Source organism: Exophiala aquamarina (genome assembly GCF_000709125.1).
Source record: "Exophiala aquamarina CBS 119918 chromosome Unknown aczIA-supercont1.27, whole genome shotgun sequence".
NCBI lineage: Eukaryota > Fungi > Ascomycota > Eurotiomycetes > Chaetothyriales > Herpotrichiellaceae > Exophiala > Exophiala aquamarina.
Window position 1 is genome coordinate 136,783 of NW_013550561.1, and position 15,803 is coordinate 152,585.

The window sequence follows — 15,803 nt, forward strand, 5'->3', positions numbered from 1 at the left end:
AACAGGATCTCTAGTCATACTCCATAGTTCTGCCCCATATCCATATGCCATGTGCCTAGAAGATGAGCATCCACTTCGCCCCTCTCAGCTTGAAAGTCTCCATCATCATCAATCTCCGCCACGCCCGTGTCCTAACTCTCATGCTGCCACGTTAGTCAAAGATGCATCTCGCTTCTCCCCCTCATCAAAGTATCCTTGACTTTTTATTGAATTGACTAACAAGTCGCCAACACAATCCCTAAAGATAAGACTGCATGTTACTCCACCCCCGCCGCTTGCAGCGACATCATCGACCCTACTGCGGACTCAGAGGGTCCAAGGGGAAGAAGATACAGACGGTTCGGGCATACCCTCTCGCACCAACTGATCTCACATCCTCACTCAATCCTTGACTTTTCTAGTTCCCTCATCTTGCGCATTGTGCTAGCAATAAAACACGGGTATAGTCTCAAAGTCCCCAACCATATGTGACATCAGTCGACAAACAGACAGACCACTGCAAGACCAGATCACTCGCCGTCGCGCGACTTTCCTTTGGCCCAATCTCTCAGCACATTCTTTCGGATCTTGCCAGTGCTCGTCTTGGGCAATTCTGGCACAATCTCAACCTCTTTCGGTACCATGAACCGACTGATGCCCGGGTGTTTGCGTGCCCATTTAATCACGTCCTCTCCTGTCACTTGAGCTTCCGCTTGAATCGTGATAAATGCTTTGGGTACTTCTCCCCACTTCTCATCTGCAATCGCTGCGATACCACATTCGAGGATGTCGGGGTGTGTTGCCAATATCGACTCAAGAGCGACTGATGATATATTCTCACCACCTGTGAATCAAATTGTCAGTCTGTGGTGTCGGAAAATTCTCAAATCCAACTTACCCGAGATGATGATATCCTTCGCTCGGTCAAGAATCTGAATTGCCCCATCCGGATGCCATACCGCCAGGTCACCAGAATGCTGAACATCACCAAGGTAGAGTTTCCTCGTCGCTGCTTCATCTTTGTAATAGCCTCGCGCACAGATATTTCCATTGAATACGATTTCACCAATCTCCTTCCCGTCCTTGGCCACATCCTCGATCACTCCTTCGGGCACCTCGGTCTTGATGACTCGTACACCAAGGGATGTCACAAATCCATGGCCCTGCCGTGCCATTTTGGCATATTTGTCCTTGACGTTGGAATATTCATGCCATTCGGGGAGGATGTACCCTTTGGTGATGGGGCCATACGTCTCCGTTAAACCGTACACATGAACCGGCTGGAGATTGACATTGGTCATTTGCTCGAACAAGTGTGCAGTGGGAGGGCTTGCGGCCACGGTGACCCGAACGGGCTTTGGGAGTCTGGCCGCATTCTTGTCTGCACAGAGCAATGTGTTGACCGTCGGTGCTGCGCAATAATGCGTAATGCCTTCCTCCTTCAACAGCCGCCACATTTCAGGATATTCGATTTTTCGCAAGCAGTAATGAGTCCCTCGCGCAGCTGTCACCGCCCACGGGAATGTCCAGCCCATGGCGTGGAACATAGGTAGCGTCCACATGTATCTGCACCGCTCGCCATCGTGGTAACTAAGCCCCGACTCGATGACATTGCCCAATGCCGCCAGGTAGCAGCCTCGATACGTATATTCCACACCCTTCGGTCGTGCAGTCGTCCCTGATGTGTAAGCGAGCGCACTCACCTCAAGCTCGTTAGGCGCCTGCACCTGCAGGCCTGCCCATCCTTGAGAACCAAGCGACCGCTCGTGCTCGAAGCCCTCGAGCACAGCTCGATCGAATGGACCGCAATCAGGGCCATCCACCGCCTCAGTATCCGTGTCAATGATCAACGGTACATCAGGATGTGTCTGTTTGTAGTTGTCCAACAACGACACAAACTCCGCATCCACAATAATTGCGTCGGCATCCGCATGGTCAAAGATATAGGCTATATCATCCTGTTTCAAGCGGTAGTTGATAGCAATGTTAATGGCACCCGCACCGCCAATCCCGTAGATTGCTTCGAGAAACGCGGGCGTGTTGGCGCACAGGATTCCGACCCTCTTGTATCCCTTCTTCTTCAAGTAATATGCAAACCCACGCGCTCGGTCGGCGAATTCTTGGTATGTCTTGCGAATGATGTGATTGTTGGCGGTGCGGTGGTAGATGGCCGGCGCATTGGGTTCGATCTCAGCTGCACGCGGCAGGAAATAGGTGGGCGAGAGCGTGTGATTATTGTACCATGACGGCGTACCGACGGTATGGTTTCCAATGCTCAGATTGTCGATCGACTTGCCATTTGAGGCGGATGGGGACGGTAGAAAATGTGCGGCTATGCTTGAAAGCCTGGATTTGGCTGATGACATGATGGAGGGACGGAGAGGGGATTCTGGAGGAGGATCTCAAGATTTCTCTAACGGTGCATCCTGAGGCGGTAGGCAGTATGTAGAAGGAAGCAAGGAGGTCCTACTGAGATTTAACCCAAGGACGTGCAGGTACTCGTACCTCTAATATTGTCTCGACTGGCCCAGGTACGTCAGGCCCATTCCGCAAGTCTTCAGATCACCTCCGAGGTTCACATCGAGTCCGGGGTAATGGTGGAGCCGCCAGAGGGAGGTCGAGATGGGATATATCCAATGGGCACGTCGGCCCAAGGGATGCTATCTCTGTTGTACGACTCCTTGGGTTCCGGCCTTCGTCGCGTCTGCCGAGATAATTCCATTTGAGAATTCGAGGCACTAGCAGGTCGCTCAACTCTCCTGGCATTCCTCCGTACTCCAGCATCATTGATTGATATACTGACTTTTCAGGCTAACCGCCGAGCCAATTCCGCCCTTGAACAGTGAGCACCCCTTTGCCTAGGTACTGGTACTCCGTGTTGTCGCTTGGGGAGCCTATCCCTTATCAGACCAGATGGATGACTAAGTCACCGCCAGCTGCAAGGCACCAAGGGTGACGCGGTGACACCAGTGAAGAGCATGGTCTCAGTACCAGCCGAGAATATCGCCAATTCCGTTCGTGGTCTATGCTGAAGGACGATGCCGATATGTCCAGATAATTCGACAGAATGCCTGCTCCGGGCTCTCCTCGAAGACAATTCAACTCGAGCCTTGCTCCAGGAACTCCTTGAAGCAACCTCGAAATTCAATTGGGATCCCCTGAATTTCGCCATCACCGCCGCCATAGGCGTTCTGGCCCTTATCGTTGCTTGCCTTACGATTTTCCAGGGTCTGTTAGCCGCAGGCCCGGGACGCATCAAAGCCAGTAAGGTAGCAATTGGTCCCTTTGCCGACCTTTCCAAGTCGCGCTTCGACTTCACTGAGCTGGGTTTGCGTACCAAGGCCTCTGTGCCTTCCATCAACCGCATAAACAAGCTCCACAGGATCGAACGTGAGTTCCCCGATCATGTCTGTTGTAGCAAGCATAATCCAGCGGTTGGGACAAGCGAGCCTGGCGCATCGTGGCTGAGGCTGTTGAACGAACTCGGAATTTCAGATCCCAGGATATGGTCCACCGTCATCCGACAAACTGACAATCTCCCTGCTGATATCTCTGCGGCCCCCGCCGCTGGTTCGGTTGTCTTCCTGGCTCACCTGGCAGCCATCTCCGACGATGGTTGCGCGGTCGAACGACGCCCAGGCAGTCGTTTTGTCACCGTTGTTGGAAAGTCATCCCAGCTGACCTTTCGTGATCATCCGGTGCTTGGTTCAGTTGCAATGTATGAGACTTATCGAGACAGCCCCAAATATCGAGATAGAAAGAGGCCGAATGCCAGCAAATATCGTTTGAACCTCGGCGAGCTCCACAGCATCGGCTTTGTCGAGACTGCAACCATGCTCGATCTGTCTCACGGTCTCCTGAAATGTCGATATCTCGGATACGCTGTCAATGAAGGCTCCGTCCAATTAAGTTATGGTGTCTTCCTCCAGAAACTGACTTCTCATTGCGATCACAAACACCTCAACTCAAACACGGACTCGGTCTTGTACGCAACAAGGGGCTCCTACGGTGCCAGGTTTGCAAAAGCTTACATCTTTACCGTTCTGTTATTTACCTCGGTGCCTTCCTTGGTGCGAGCATTCCCCTCAACGCTCTTAGGTCTGCAAGGTGCTGTGGAACAGCTTGCTGCCCAGGTTGAAGAATGGTACCAGACTCCAGATGAAGTTACTTCCGGCATGCAATGCGCTGTCGAACAATACAGCGGGGCTTTCCTCCCCGTTTCAACGGCTGCCTATCCTTTCTACATCTATGGCGCACGTGCTCGTCATCATTCCAGTTCCTCTTGGCTTGAAGACCCCCCTGGCGCTGGGTGGTGTACCGCCAGCATGACTACCGATTTTCGAAAGACCGAGCATGACCTTCTATTTGCAAGCGACATGATTCAGCTTTGTTGCGATTGGGTGAAAGAACTTCGTAGCAAAGGCAGAACTCTGAAGGAGTTATTGATGGAGGATGCGATTAAAACTAAAGAGAAATTACTCACTGGCATTTATCTGGTTGATGATTGGATCCGCCTTCACAACCGCGCCGATTCCATATGCATTGCTGTTTCCTTGGTGCGAGACATCGAAAAAGAGCTCGGCATTGAGTCTCCCGATGATCTAGAGAGTGCGCAAACGATCACATCTGCGACTCCAAAACGAGAATCTAATCACATGGGTGCACAGACAGATCCAGAGAGATTGAGGAGGATTTTAGTATATCGCGCAATCTTATTGGGAGCATTGTTGGAGTTGAGCGCAGATACGAGCTGTCTCGTGGACAGAAGCTTCCCAGATTCTATTGTCAAGGTCCTGTGAGGTCAAGCCTGGACCGGCATCTTCTACCGACGGACTGCCAGACCAATACTGAGAAGATACTGATCAAGACTTGCTTCTCTCCAATCCCTCCACGTTCATGCATATCCCAAGTTCCAGAAAGTCTCAAGATTTTTTCGGCTGTCTTCATCAACATAATCAGGTGGTTGACGCAGCGTGGCACTGTCACCATGTATCTCGGCAATTTCTCCTGACAGTGATGAGTCTGAAACTAGCTGATGGACACCTTTCGTCAGGGTCGACATAGGCGTGACAATCATCGGTTTAAACAGCTCTTTGCTTGGTGCGATGTTTGTTTCTGCGAGGCCATGTGAGCCAGATTTTCAACTGGTGGTTGCGTTGTGATTCACGTACCTAAGACCGCGGGGGCCAGCCCGTTGATCTGGATCGAGTGTTTTGCCAGAGGCTTTGCAAGTGATCTCACCAGGCCAATTGTCCCCGATTTGGAGGCTCCATAAATAGGGGCCACTGGAAATGGGTAGATTCCAGCATTCGACGCTGTGCAGATGATTGATCCCCTTGAAGATCCGCTGACGGCGTTTTTCCTGATATAATGGATGGCTAGTTTAACGGCTGGATCGCAAGATTAGCGTCAGTGCTACAGCCGATGGACACCGCACTTCACTGACTGTAGATGGTCCCAATTAGATTGACTTCGAGGGTTTTCAAGCCTGGTTGTGAAGGTTCGTCTTCATCGACGATCAGGCTTCCCTCCCGAGAGATACCTGCATTGGCCATGACCACATCGATTCGTCCTTGTGACTGGTATGTGTTTTTGAATGCTGCCGCTAGCTCGCTCCAATTTGAGATATCACACTTGGTGAAAGACAGGCTGGCAGCAGGGTACTCAGAGACCAACCCCTTCACGATGCTGGACCCGTCAGGATTCACATCCAGGACTGAGACATGAGCGCCCTGCTCAGCGAATGACCGAGTTATGGCCAGTCCAATCCCTGACGCACCGCCTGACCCGATGTTGTCAGTGGACATATCCAGGAACACCACCAAGGAGTTCGTGCTTTCTACGAAGCCAACGTACCAGTCACAATAATGCATTTTCTTTCCGCAGCGACGGACCCCATCTTACCGGATGTCAAGGTTGGGAGTATGGGCTATGTCGATCTGATACGAGACAGTCGTTTCTTTTCTAGTCTCGAACTTTCAGCGTCCCAAAGGTCTTCTAAGACCGCAATATAAGTAGAGTTCCCTTCAGTGCCTTCAATGTGGCACCGTCTGCCTCCCCAGACACGAACAGAAACCCAATGGAAATATCCCGGAAATGCCCCACGGGTCGCATGCACCACCGATCACATAACTCTGCTTGTGTGGGGCATCTTTTGGCCTTTCTCCTCCATCCAACAGGCAACTCGAGCCAAACCTGCACTCTATTGGCGCTGGACTGAATTGCCGAACAAGCCCAACCTCTGGAAGGGCGAAAAGCATGCTACAGCCCCTCATCGGATCTGGTGCACCGGACCTCGACACGCCGCAAACACTCGTTGATCCACCAGTCCACATACACACAACAGATGGGTTCGTTACCTGGTGACTCGTAAGTGGGTTGCGGAGGTATTCCTCAGTGCTTTCCTCACGCTGCGTCTTCCGAAAAGCCATGTGAATAAATAAGTAAGCGACTCTGCACAATTTCGCGAGGCAGCCCAAATACTGTTTGGAGTTATCAGCTTCTCGAGACTTACTTGGGCATCTACTAAGCCTTCTCCCCCTTCATCCGACGACACCCCGCATCACAGACATGGCGGAAGTGGTAGTGAACCAAACAGTTCTCGATTCCGTGAAAGGAAAGGTGGTTGTGCTTGCCGGTTTGTGGACCGACTGAAGTTTTCCCACCCTTGACCTTGTTCTGACCTCAGCCTTGCAGGAGGTGCCCAGGGTATTGGAGCGGCAGCTGTGACTCAGCTCTTCGAATCAGGTGCTCATGTATTCTTTGGCGACTGGGATGAAGTCAAAGGTTCAAAACTTGTCGAACAGCTACGAGCCTCCTCCAGCAGCAGTGGTGGCAGTGTGACGAATCTGAAGGTCAACATTACCGACTATGACTCGCTCCTCTCGCTCTTCGACGCAGCATACGAGAAGCATGGCCAGATCGACATGGCTATCTGCTGTGCTGCAGTGACAGAACGCCCGGGATACTGGGAGCCAAATAAACTCGATCTCAAATCCGTGCGAGAGGTGAGCAATCAGGCCCTTCCCCTTCCATATCCACTCGCCGCCATTTCCCCGCCTCAAACCAATACAAACCTGCTCCCTTTTTAGAAACCCACCGGCATCGCGAACGTGATCGACATCAACCTGAACGGCAGCCTGTACTTCGCGCGGATAGCGATCGCCTACCTGAAAGAAAACCACGACATTGCCGCGACGAGGTCCGATCCCAAGAGCATAAGCTCTCCCAAGTGCATCACCCTCGTCTCTTCCGTGGCTGGCTTCACCGAAGCACCGGGCCTGTTCGCCTACTCCTCTGCCAAACATGGCGTGATGGGTCTAATGCGGGCGCTCCGCCCATACGTGGCTCCATTATATGGGCTTCGCACGAACGCGATCTGTACGTTCCCCAGCATCTATCTAAGCTACGATTTGATGTGTCCAAGCTCTCTTTCCTGTACTAACCCCTCCCCACCAGGCCCATGGGCAACCGACACACAGCTCCTCTCGGGCGTCGTCAACACCTGGACAGAGAACAAAATGCCACTGAACACCCCGGCAGACGTGGCGCGCTACATTATCCAGGTGACGGCGGAGCCGGCGACGCACGGGAAAGCACTCTTCATCACGGGCGGCAATGCCGTTGATATCGAAGAGGGCTTGGCCAAGACGCAACCGCAGTGGCTCGGTGAGAAGAACTCAAGAGACTTTACTCTAGGGCAGGAGATTCTCGGCTTGGTGGGTTTGATTTCCTTGAATGCTCTTTCCAGGTGGTGTGGGGTGGACTGTGCGAAGTTCAGTTGTTGGACATGGCTCTCCACCTTTTTCCCCTTGTGGAATCACTGTTTTTGCTAACGTGTGGAATGACTCTTTCTAGGGCACGGGCTGGGGCAACTAAACATCCCAATTTTGTCCCTACAAATCTTTCGATGATTGAATATACGAATAGGGCATCTAAGCACCGTCTAGCCATGGAAGCAGGGATTGCCATCTTTTCGACGAACTTCTTGTGAAGGACGTTCTTACATGACTATTTTCTAGTTGGGACGGCCTACAGCATCGGCTCTCGAGCCCCAAAAAGAAATGGACGCGAATCTGTACCCTAAAGCTCATCGTGACATAAAATACAGGGCTATAATAATAAAACCCAACACTATCTATATGATTGCCTCTGTCGTGTCCATGTGTGTCGCTCGTTGCTGTCTCTTAATGCAGGCGGAAGTCTATGTGTGCATAAAATGCTCCAAAACAATACCATTCCTCGTTCATTTGACCTCGTGCTTCGGCCCATCGCCCTGTTTCTCCATGTCCACATCCACGGTGTGCACACCATTTCCATCACGATCACCGTCCTCAATCGCGACCGGACCAGGTGCAACGTCCAGCATCGCCACCGTGCCAGCCCCACCCGTGGCCTCAGCGAGATTCTGCTTCCTTAGATCCCAGCCGCCACCCCAGCCGATCCAGCCTTGCTCGTATGGTCCTCTCGTGATGGCAGTTACCAGTGCCAGGGCGACAAAGCCAACACTAAGGCTGCCGCTTGCGATCCAGCCGCCTCGCTCATACAGCTCTGCACCTGCAGCGGTGCCGGTCATTTGGCCCATAAATGTGAACAGCATGAACGCGGTGTTAACGCGGTTGCGGCCGCGAGGTTCGATCGGGTGTATCGCCGCGCGGTTGGCGGTCTGCGTGATCTGGAAGCTTGCGTCGAGCGCGAATGCCTGGATGATGGGCCCGACAACTGTGTGTGTTCCGGAGTAGGTGCCGAGGGTGACGCCGATGCCGAGGACCACGCAGCCTGCGATGCACGAGAAGGCTGGTGCAAAGGGCTGGATCAGGTATTTGGCATAAACGGGCCCCATGACGATGCCAGCAATGCCGATCAGGGCGAAGAGGCCGATGGTGATGGGTGAGTAGCCGTACGGCGGGTCGGCGAGGAGGAATGTCAGTGTGGTCCAGTATGACGTGAAGCAGGCAGAAATGCAGTAGCTGACGAGGCCAGCTTGGACGAGCACGGCGTGCTTTGGGTACAGAAGCATGATTCCGCCAATCATCTTGAAGTAGTTCAGCCCTTCCGGGTTCGAGGATGGGTAGTCTGGCATAAAGAGCCATAGGACAATCAGGATCGAGTATTGCAGGCCAAGTGCGATCCAGTAGACGTTACGCCAGGAGGTGAAGTTCGTTACAACACCAGACAGGAGGCGTGCAGAAACTAGCCCGAGGAGATTCCCCGAGGTTGTGATGGAGATCGCCAGTGCGCGGCGGTTTGGTGGCGCCAGTTCGGTGACGAGGGGGAGCATTACCTGTGGGATTACGGTCGTGATCGCTGTGATGTAGCTGATGACACAGAACACCTCAAAAGAATGGGTCAGGCACAGACCTATCCATAGCGTCGCTGTGAAGGCGATCAGCCCTAATGTCAAAGGCCTCCGCTTCAACAGATCCCCGAGTGGGCAGACAAATAGCAGTCCGGTCGCATAGCCTGCTTGCATCAATGTCGGGATTCTCGACACCTTGACGTAAGGGACATTGAAGTCTTCCGCGAGAATGTTCAGGATGGGATGGTTGTAGTACAGATTTCCCACCGTGAACGCACCAGCGAAGGCGAAGAGCACATTATACCAGATGGAAAACCTCGGAGGCTGTGAGGGATCATACCGGCACCATGGCGGTACATAGAAGATAACGTCGGTGACCTTCTGCCTTATTGATTTCGAGGTAGCACGGTTGTCGGTCTTGGGGTCGTGTTCCAGCACTTCGTCATCATCTTGGACCTGGGAGCTTGACCATGCTGGTTGTTGCAACTGGTCAGCTGTTTTCTCTGTCACCATGCCCAGGCTGTCGGCGTTCTGAGATCAAACGATCTGTAACTAACGTTCGGATGCATCAATGTAAGACTATCGCGTGAAGAAAAGGAACATTGAAATGTCTGAGATGGTGGCGGTGGGCCTGGTGGGCCGAGAGACGGCTCAAAGACCGCTCATCTCCTCATAATTCCGGGACCAAGCCCTGTCCTTATTAGTTCAATTGGTTATCGTGGGATTCATGGTGACCGGCCCTAAAATGACTTTTGGCCCGAGCACCGAAAGAGCCAGTGACTATGTAAGGTATTGCTTAGCCAGGTGAGGAAGCATTGGAAATACAGCCGGGGATGGAACGGCTCAATAGTGAGTCCCCGGCCCTTCTTCTTTGCCATGAAGTTCATCGATAGGTAGCACGAGGCACTAAACTTAGCAAACGTTGAAGCACTTATGCTTATGTCCGAGATTCGCACTCTCAACCCGCCGGCATGCTTAGGCGGCATGGACGAGAGTGCCGCGTTCTGCCGCACTTGGCCGGGCAGTATTATGAAGTCGAAGAAGAACAAGGCCGTAAGATAACTCGGTCCGAGAACGAACTGGGCATGTTTGCATTGCAAGCTGCAATTTTCCTATCGGCCCGAGCTCTGTACTGTGCGATCAATCAAAAATCCGAATGGATGCAACTCAGTGGTATGTACTATAGAAAGCGTTCTGCTTGTGCTCGCGCTGACTCAGCCGGGGCCAGTCCTAATGTCACGTGCTTGCATCTGTGCAGTCACATGACGTCATGTGGCTCAGAATGTTTTTGGCATTTCTGGTGCTCATCAAAATCATCGAGTAACTAAGCCATCTGCCCCATCTGCCCCATCTGCCTTTCATTCCTATTTCGTAACCCCAATGCGTGAGTCACCTCCTTCAAGCCGAATAACGGTGCAAATTGAGCGTTCCTACAGTTATCAAAAGCACAAACGGAAGAAGGCCCCCGGAAGGAGGCAGCTCATGACTCACTGTTGCCTTATAACATGCGAGGGAATTGACTAGATGAGAATTATCACACTCTTGCCCCGTATTTCACATGATCAGACAGCATGGCAGACAGCGAGCAGCTAAAGTCTTTGGTGCAGCAAAGCTATGACAAGATCGCCCAGGAGTATAACGACTGGACGTCAGCGATTGAATCGCCTCGCGTGCCTAAACTGCATGATCTGCTAGCCCTCGTCCCAAACTCTTCTGAAGGGGCTGTCCTTGAGCTTGGTTGTGGTGCCGGGATACCAGGGACGCAGCTCCTTGCCAGCAAGTTTCGCACGGTTGTTGCCAACGATATTTCCGATGCACAGATCGATTTCGCCAAAAAGAACCTCCAGTCCGACAAGGTGAAGTTCATCGCTGGTGACATGACGAAGCTCACATTTGCGCCTTCCCATTTTGACGCGGTAGTTGCTTTCTATTCCATCATTCATCTACCAAGAGAGGAGCAGCTTGGCATGTTCAAACAGATTTCTTCTTGGTTGAAGCCTGGTGGTTATTTGCTGTGCAACCTGGGCACAACAGACGATCCAGGAAAGAGTGTAACTTGGTTAGGCGACACCCAGATGTTCTGGAGTGGATTTGATGCCGATAAATATCATCAAATTCTTACTGAACGTGGTCTTGGCTTAATCAAGTCTGAGATCATCCCTGACGATGAAGACGGCAAAATTACCCCTTTCTTATGGGTTCTTGCACAGAGGAGCAGCTGAAATGACTGGTTCTTTGATTCGTTCTGAGGTGAGCAATCTTCAGAAATATGCTCTTGAGTTAATTTCCCTAAAAACTTTGCTTGCGTTAATGACAGGGGCATGTTGAGATCTTCACACCATCCATCTTGACTTGGGCCGTGCTTTCAAGGTCCTTCTTGATCATCGACAGCCATTTACCTATCGACACTTCCTGAAATTGCTTTTCAACAATTGATGCCGGTGAGGTTTTATTCATGAAGAATCAGCGAAGAGACCAGCCTAGGCTTAGTCAGGGGCTAGAGAACGCGAAAAGAGCCCAAGGCCAATCAATGAATGCTCTGGGCACAGCTGAGCAGGACTCCGGGCCACGAGCCGAATATATCGAATCAATTTTTCCTTTTCCTTGAGGCAATAGCCTCCACGTCTTAACCCTCAGAGCAGCGCGTTTTGCTGTGCATCTACGAACGGTCCTCAGTCCCTGCATACGTGTTTTTTCCATTGTCTTAATTTTGGTGTCAATTTCCACCCAGAAGGCCACTCATTCTTTCCTCTATCATGCAACGCCATTTCCCCTTACTGATCTTACAACAACCTGGACTCCCACCGAATAACAAAGCCATATTATTGGGCTTGTTCCTTCAACAGTCACCGAAGTTATTTGTTCCAATTATGAATCGACACCTTGTTCTTACTATCAGTAAGTCTTCAGGGATTTGGCATGACCTCGCGCCACCAATGTTATTCAAGCATCGTGTCGCCGGCTTGGCCCTTTTGAAGCCATTCTACACTCCATCTTGATTAGTAGGAATGATTTTGGTAGGTTCAAATGATTTCTCAGTGGCCTACATCTTGACATGGCAAAAAGTATTAGCGAGGACTTTGGTTCTCTCGAGACACTATAAGGGGGTTCCCACGCACTACCGAAACGTCGGGAGTCTGGCTACTCGATCCTTCATCTCTGGACGAAGGCGTTGTCGGAGTCGATTGCCTTGTCCGGGGTCCTGGTATCGGCGCACACCGGCCCAAAGACCCCTGATGAATTCGAATAGGCTATGAGGAATTGGAGAAGGAAACGCTCGGAAAGTGAAGATCTCCGGGAATCTCACCTCGCTGTGAAAGCCAGATGAAGCTCTCTGGGCTTGATTATGGATAACGACATCGGCCTAACTATTCCTGCACAAACAACGTGTAGCCCCTGTTACCTTCCGAATCTGGAGTAGTCTGAAATTTTTATCATATCCCCTGCTTGATAGCATCTCAACTTTAGGAACATTTAGATACAGCCTCGCTGATCACCGTACGTTATACCATGCGGTCCCCACAAAAGTCTTGTTTACCGGATCATCTATGGAATGCTGTAATGTGTTATCATCGGACATCAACGATGCACAATATCTCCGTCATCTTCATTCGTCTAACAGGGATGATCTGCCCACCAACGACCATACGTCTGGTCAAGATAAGCCACTTGCCGCCATCTGACTGAAGCTTGACCATCAATCATAGCCAGCCACAGACAACACGCAGAACCGCCGTTCGACGGGTATTCTTGTGGTCATGGATACGCATATTTTATCTGACGTTGATTGTTATGCACCGATTCTATGGAAGCGACCTCCACATCAGAGGAGTTAAATACTTGGTTGTCGCCTTCTCAAGCCCTGTGTGTCTCATTTTCCCTAACCTCGTTTCTAAAGCTCTACTGCGCGCCTCATGTCGGATACTGTCTCCACAGTGCTACCCCAAGCCGCAGGCTATGGGGTGGTTGTCGGAATCGGCTTCTTCTTCACCGTTGTTATGATTGGGATATCTATGCTACAGGTATCTATGCTCAGCCAGTTGTGCAGGTCCCCCAAATCACTAATGTCTTTAGAACAAATATACCAACTTCTCTACCAAGACCAGCGAAGAATTCAACACCGCTAGTCGAAGTGTCAAGCCGGGTCTTATTGCTGCAGGCATAGGTAAGCAAGCCCTCTCAAGACAACGAGCACCCACAAAGATGTTCAAGCTTTGGCCTTTTTGTATTTACAGAAAAGTTACTGATTGTCTGTGGAGTGAGCGCATGGACATGGGCAGCCACGTTGCTCCAAAGCAGTACGGTAGCCTACACATACGGCGTGGCTGGACCGTTTTGGGTACGTTCTGCATGATATAACCACTCTCCAGAGCACTACTCATGTGGCAACAGTATGCTGCTGGAGCAACAGTTCAGATCTTGATGTAGGTTCCTCTGTCGCACGTCGCAACTAGCTGAGACACGAGGCTGACATTTCAGGTTCTCAATCCTTGCTTGCAAGACTAAGATGAATGCTCCCCGGTGCCACACGTTCCTCGAAATCATTCAGGTTCGATATGGAACTCTGGCTCATGTCGTTTTCATTTTCTTCGCCCTCGTGACCAACGTACTCGTTGGCTCCCAGCTCTTGCTTGGGGGCTCAGCTGTTGTGACCACTTTGACCGGGATGAACGTCTATGCTGCTATCTTTCTGATCCCACTAGGCGTTGTGGCCTATGTTCTTATGGGTGGACTTCGGGCCACGTTTCTCTGTGAATCCCCCTTTCTTGAAATTTTGACCAAAAGGCTGACGTTTTAGGTGACTATTCCCATACATTGATATTAATGGTCATTATCTTGTACTTCATGTTTCAGGTGTACGCTGGCGATGAGCTGATCGGATCCCCGTCCAAGATGTTCGACTTGTTAAAGAAGGCTGCCAGTTTACGCCCGGTTGAAGGAAACATTGACGGATCATATCTTACTCTGAAGTGAGTTCTAGATTGCCACTGATCCTCTCATCAGACTCCCTTCTATCGTGAAACAGGCGCTGACTGACTTCTTCCTTCCAGATCGAACAATGCGCTCATCTTCGGGGTGATTCAATTATGCTCAGGTAGTGGAACTGTCTTCTTAGACCAAGCATATTGGCAGCGCGCCATCGCATCAAGACCAACGACTGCTGTTCGCGCCTACATCCTTGGTGGCTTAGCCTGGTTTGCAATTCCTTTCGGGTTTGCGACAACACTAGGTCTGGCTGCAGTGGCATTGACAGATAATCCATCTTTCCCTACATACCCGAACCCCCCTTCACCTAGTCAGATTTCAGCTGGGCTAGCCTCAGCATTTGCAGCAAGTGCTCTCTTAGGCAAGGCCGGTGCTGTTGCCCTTCTCATCACGTTGTTCATGGCAGTCACCTCTTGTGCTTCGGCCGAGTTGATTGCCGTTTCCTCGATACTTACGTTCGATATCTACAAGACGTACATCAAACCTGCCGCAACCCAGGAGAACCTCATCTTTGTCGCTCACGTTAATGTTGCCATATTCGGACTCACTATGTCAATTTTTGCCATCATTTGGAACGTCATTGGCATTGATCTGGGATGGCTTTTCCTGGTAATGGGCCTGCTGATTGGTGGAGCGGTATTTCCTACGGCATTTGCCATCACTTGGAGACGGCAGTCTAGGGCCGGCGCCGTTGCAGGGGCAGTATGTGGTCTCATCGCCGGACTGACAGCTTGGCTTGCAGAAGCAAAGGTGTATTATGGGGAAATAACTCTGAACAGCACTGGCTCCAATTACGCAACCCTCGCCGGAAATCTCGCTGCGATCATAACGGGCCTCATTGTGTCAGTTGTGGTGTCGTTCATAAAGCCAGACAACTTCGACTGGAGCACTACACGAGCCATCAATGGCGGTGATGTTTATGAAGGACAAAATCCTGAACCGCAATCCACTGGATCGAGCACTCCACAGGATGACAGTGAGAAAATCACCAAATCGGACAATGAAATGCTCACCATAACGTCGACACCTGCCGTTCTAAGCGCAGCCCAGCCAGAGGAAAAGCACGTTGACGCTATCCGGGTCGACGAGGAGCGACAAATGTCTCTTGATGCTGTCACAGAGAAAGATCCTAAGAGACTTCGATCAGCATTTATCCTTGCCTGTGTCGCGTCATTCGTCCTCACATTTATCATGGACTTTCTCATTCCTATCCCCATGTTTTTGAGCCACTACATCTTTTCGGAGCATTTCTTCCTGGCATGGGTGATTATCAGCTTCATCTGGGTGTTTTCATCAACCTTTGTCTCGGTATGCTTACCCATTTGGGAGACCCGGTCTTTCTTCGGACAACTCTTCCACGAGATCATTGGCGATATCAGAGGGGGCAAGCGCAAGGCATGAATGAGGTTTACCCATCTCTTGTCAGTGCTCGTGGGCTGGTGACTGTTTTCTGAAGGCACTTTCCAAGAGCATAAGGAGCTCCGGGCGAACCGTCAAATGATCATAAGTGGGCAACTTTTAGTTCACCAAAAAAATAGAA

General features: G+C 51.1%; 7 protein-coding genes across 7 annotated transcripts; 4 read left to right on the plus strand and 3 right to left on the minus strand.

The window, feature by feature from the left end:
- Positions 1-509: 509 nt before the first annotated feature.
- Positions 510-2,345, minus strand: A1O9_12799 (uncharacterized protein; the record flags this gene model as incomplete). The annotated part of the gene is made up of 2 exons (XM_013398321.1): positions 510-823; positions 878-2,345. The coding sequence occupies 2 exons, from the start codon at positions 2,343-2,345 to the stop codon at positions 510-512; spliced, it is 1,782 nt and encodes a 593-aa protein (XP_013253775.1).
- Positions 2,346-3,017: 672 nt separating this feature from the next.
- Positions 3,018-4,778, plus strand: A1O9_12800 (uncharacterized protein; the record flags this gene model as incomplete). The annotated part of the gene is made up of 1 exon (XM_013398322.1): positions 3,018-4,778. The coding sequence occupies one exon, from the start codon at positions 3,018-3,020 to the stop codon at positions 4,776-4,778; it is 1,761 nt and encodes a 586-aa protein (XP_013253776.1).
- Positions 4,779-4,873: 95 nt separating this feature from the next.
- On the minus strand, positions 4,874-5,786 carry A1O9_12801 (uncharacterized protein; the record flags this gene model as incomplete). The annotated part of the gene is made up of 3 exons (XM_013398323.1): positions 4,874-5,094; positions 5,151-5,369; positions 5,426-5,786. The coding sequence occupies 3 exons, from the start codon at positions 5,784-5,786 to the stop codon at positions 4,874-4,876; spliced, it is 801 nt and encodes a 266-aa protein (XP_013253777.1).
- Positions 5,787-6,549: 763 nt separating this feature from the next.
- On the plus strand, positions 6,550-7,857 carry A1O9_12802 (uncharacterized protein; the record flags this gene model as incomplete). The annotated part of the gene is made up of 5 exons (XM_013398324.1): positions 6,550-6,616; positions 6,676-6,986; positions 7,071-7,359; positions 7,438-7,697; positions 7,837-7,857. The coding sequence occupies 5 exons, from the start codon at positions 6,550-6,552 to the stop codon at positions 7,855-7,857; spliced, it is 948 nt and encodes a 315-aa protein (XP_013253778.1).
- A 367-nt stretch (positions 7,858-8,224) lies between these two features.
- Positions 8,225-9,790, minus strand: A1O9_12803 (uncharacterized protein; the record flags this gene model as incomplete). The annotated part of the gene is made up of 1 exon (XM_013398325.1): positions 8,225-9,790. One exon carries the CDS (start codon positions 9,788-9,790, stop codon positions 8,225-8,227), a length of 1,566 nt encoding a protein of 521 aa, XP_013253779.1.
- A 1,058-nt stretch (positions 9,791-10,848) lies between these two features.
- Positions 10,849-11,499, plus strand: A1O9_12804 (uncharacterized protein; the record flags this gene model as incomplete). Its single annotated transcript, XM_013398326.1, has 1 exon — positions 10,849-11,499. One exon carries the CDS (start codon positions 10,849-10,851, stop codon positions 11,497-11,499), a length of 651 nt encoding a protein of 216 aa, XP_013253780.1.
- Positions 11,500-13,191: 1,692 nt separating this feature from the next.
- Positions 13,192-15,664, plus strand: A1O9_12805 (uncharacterized protein; the record flags this gene model as incomplete). Its single annotated transcript, XM_013398327.1, has 7 exons — positions 13,192-13,299; positions 13,352-13,442; positions 13,537-13,616; positions 13,670-13,701; positions 13,757-14,028; positions 14,076-14,247; positions 14,329-15,664. The coding sequence occupies 7 exons, from the start codon at positions 13,192-13,194 to the stop codon at positions 15,662-15,664; spliced, it is 2,091 nt and encodes a 696-aa protein (XP_013253781.1).
- Between the last annotated feature and the right edge of the window lie 139 nt (positions 15,665-15,803).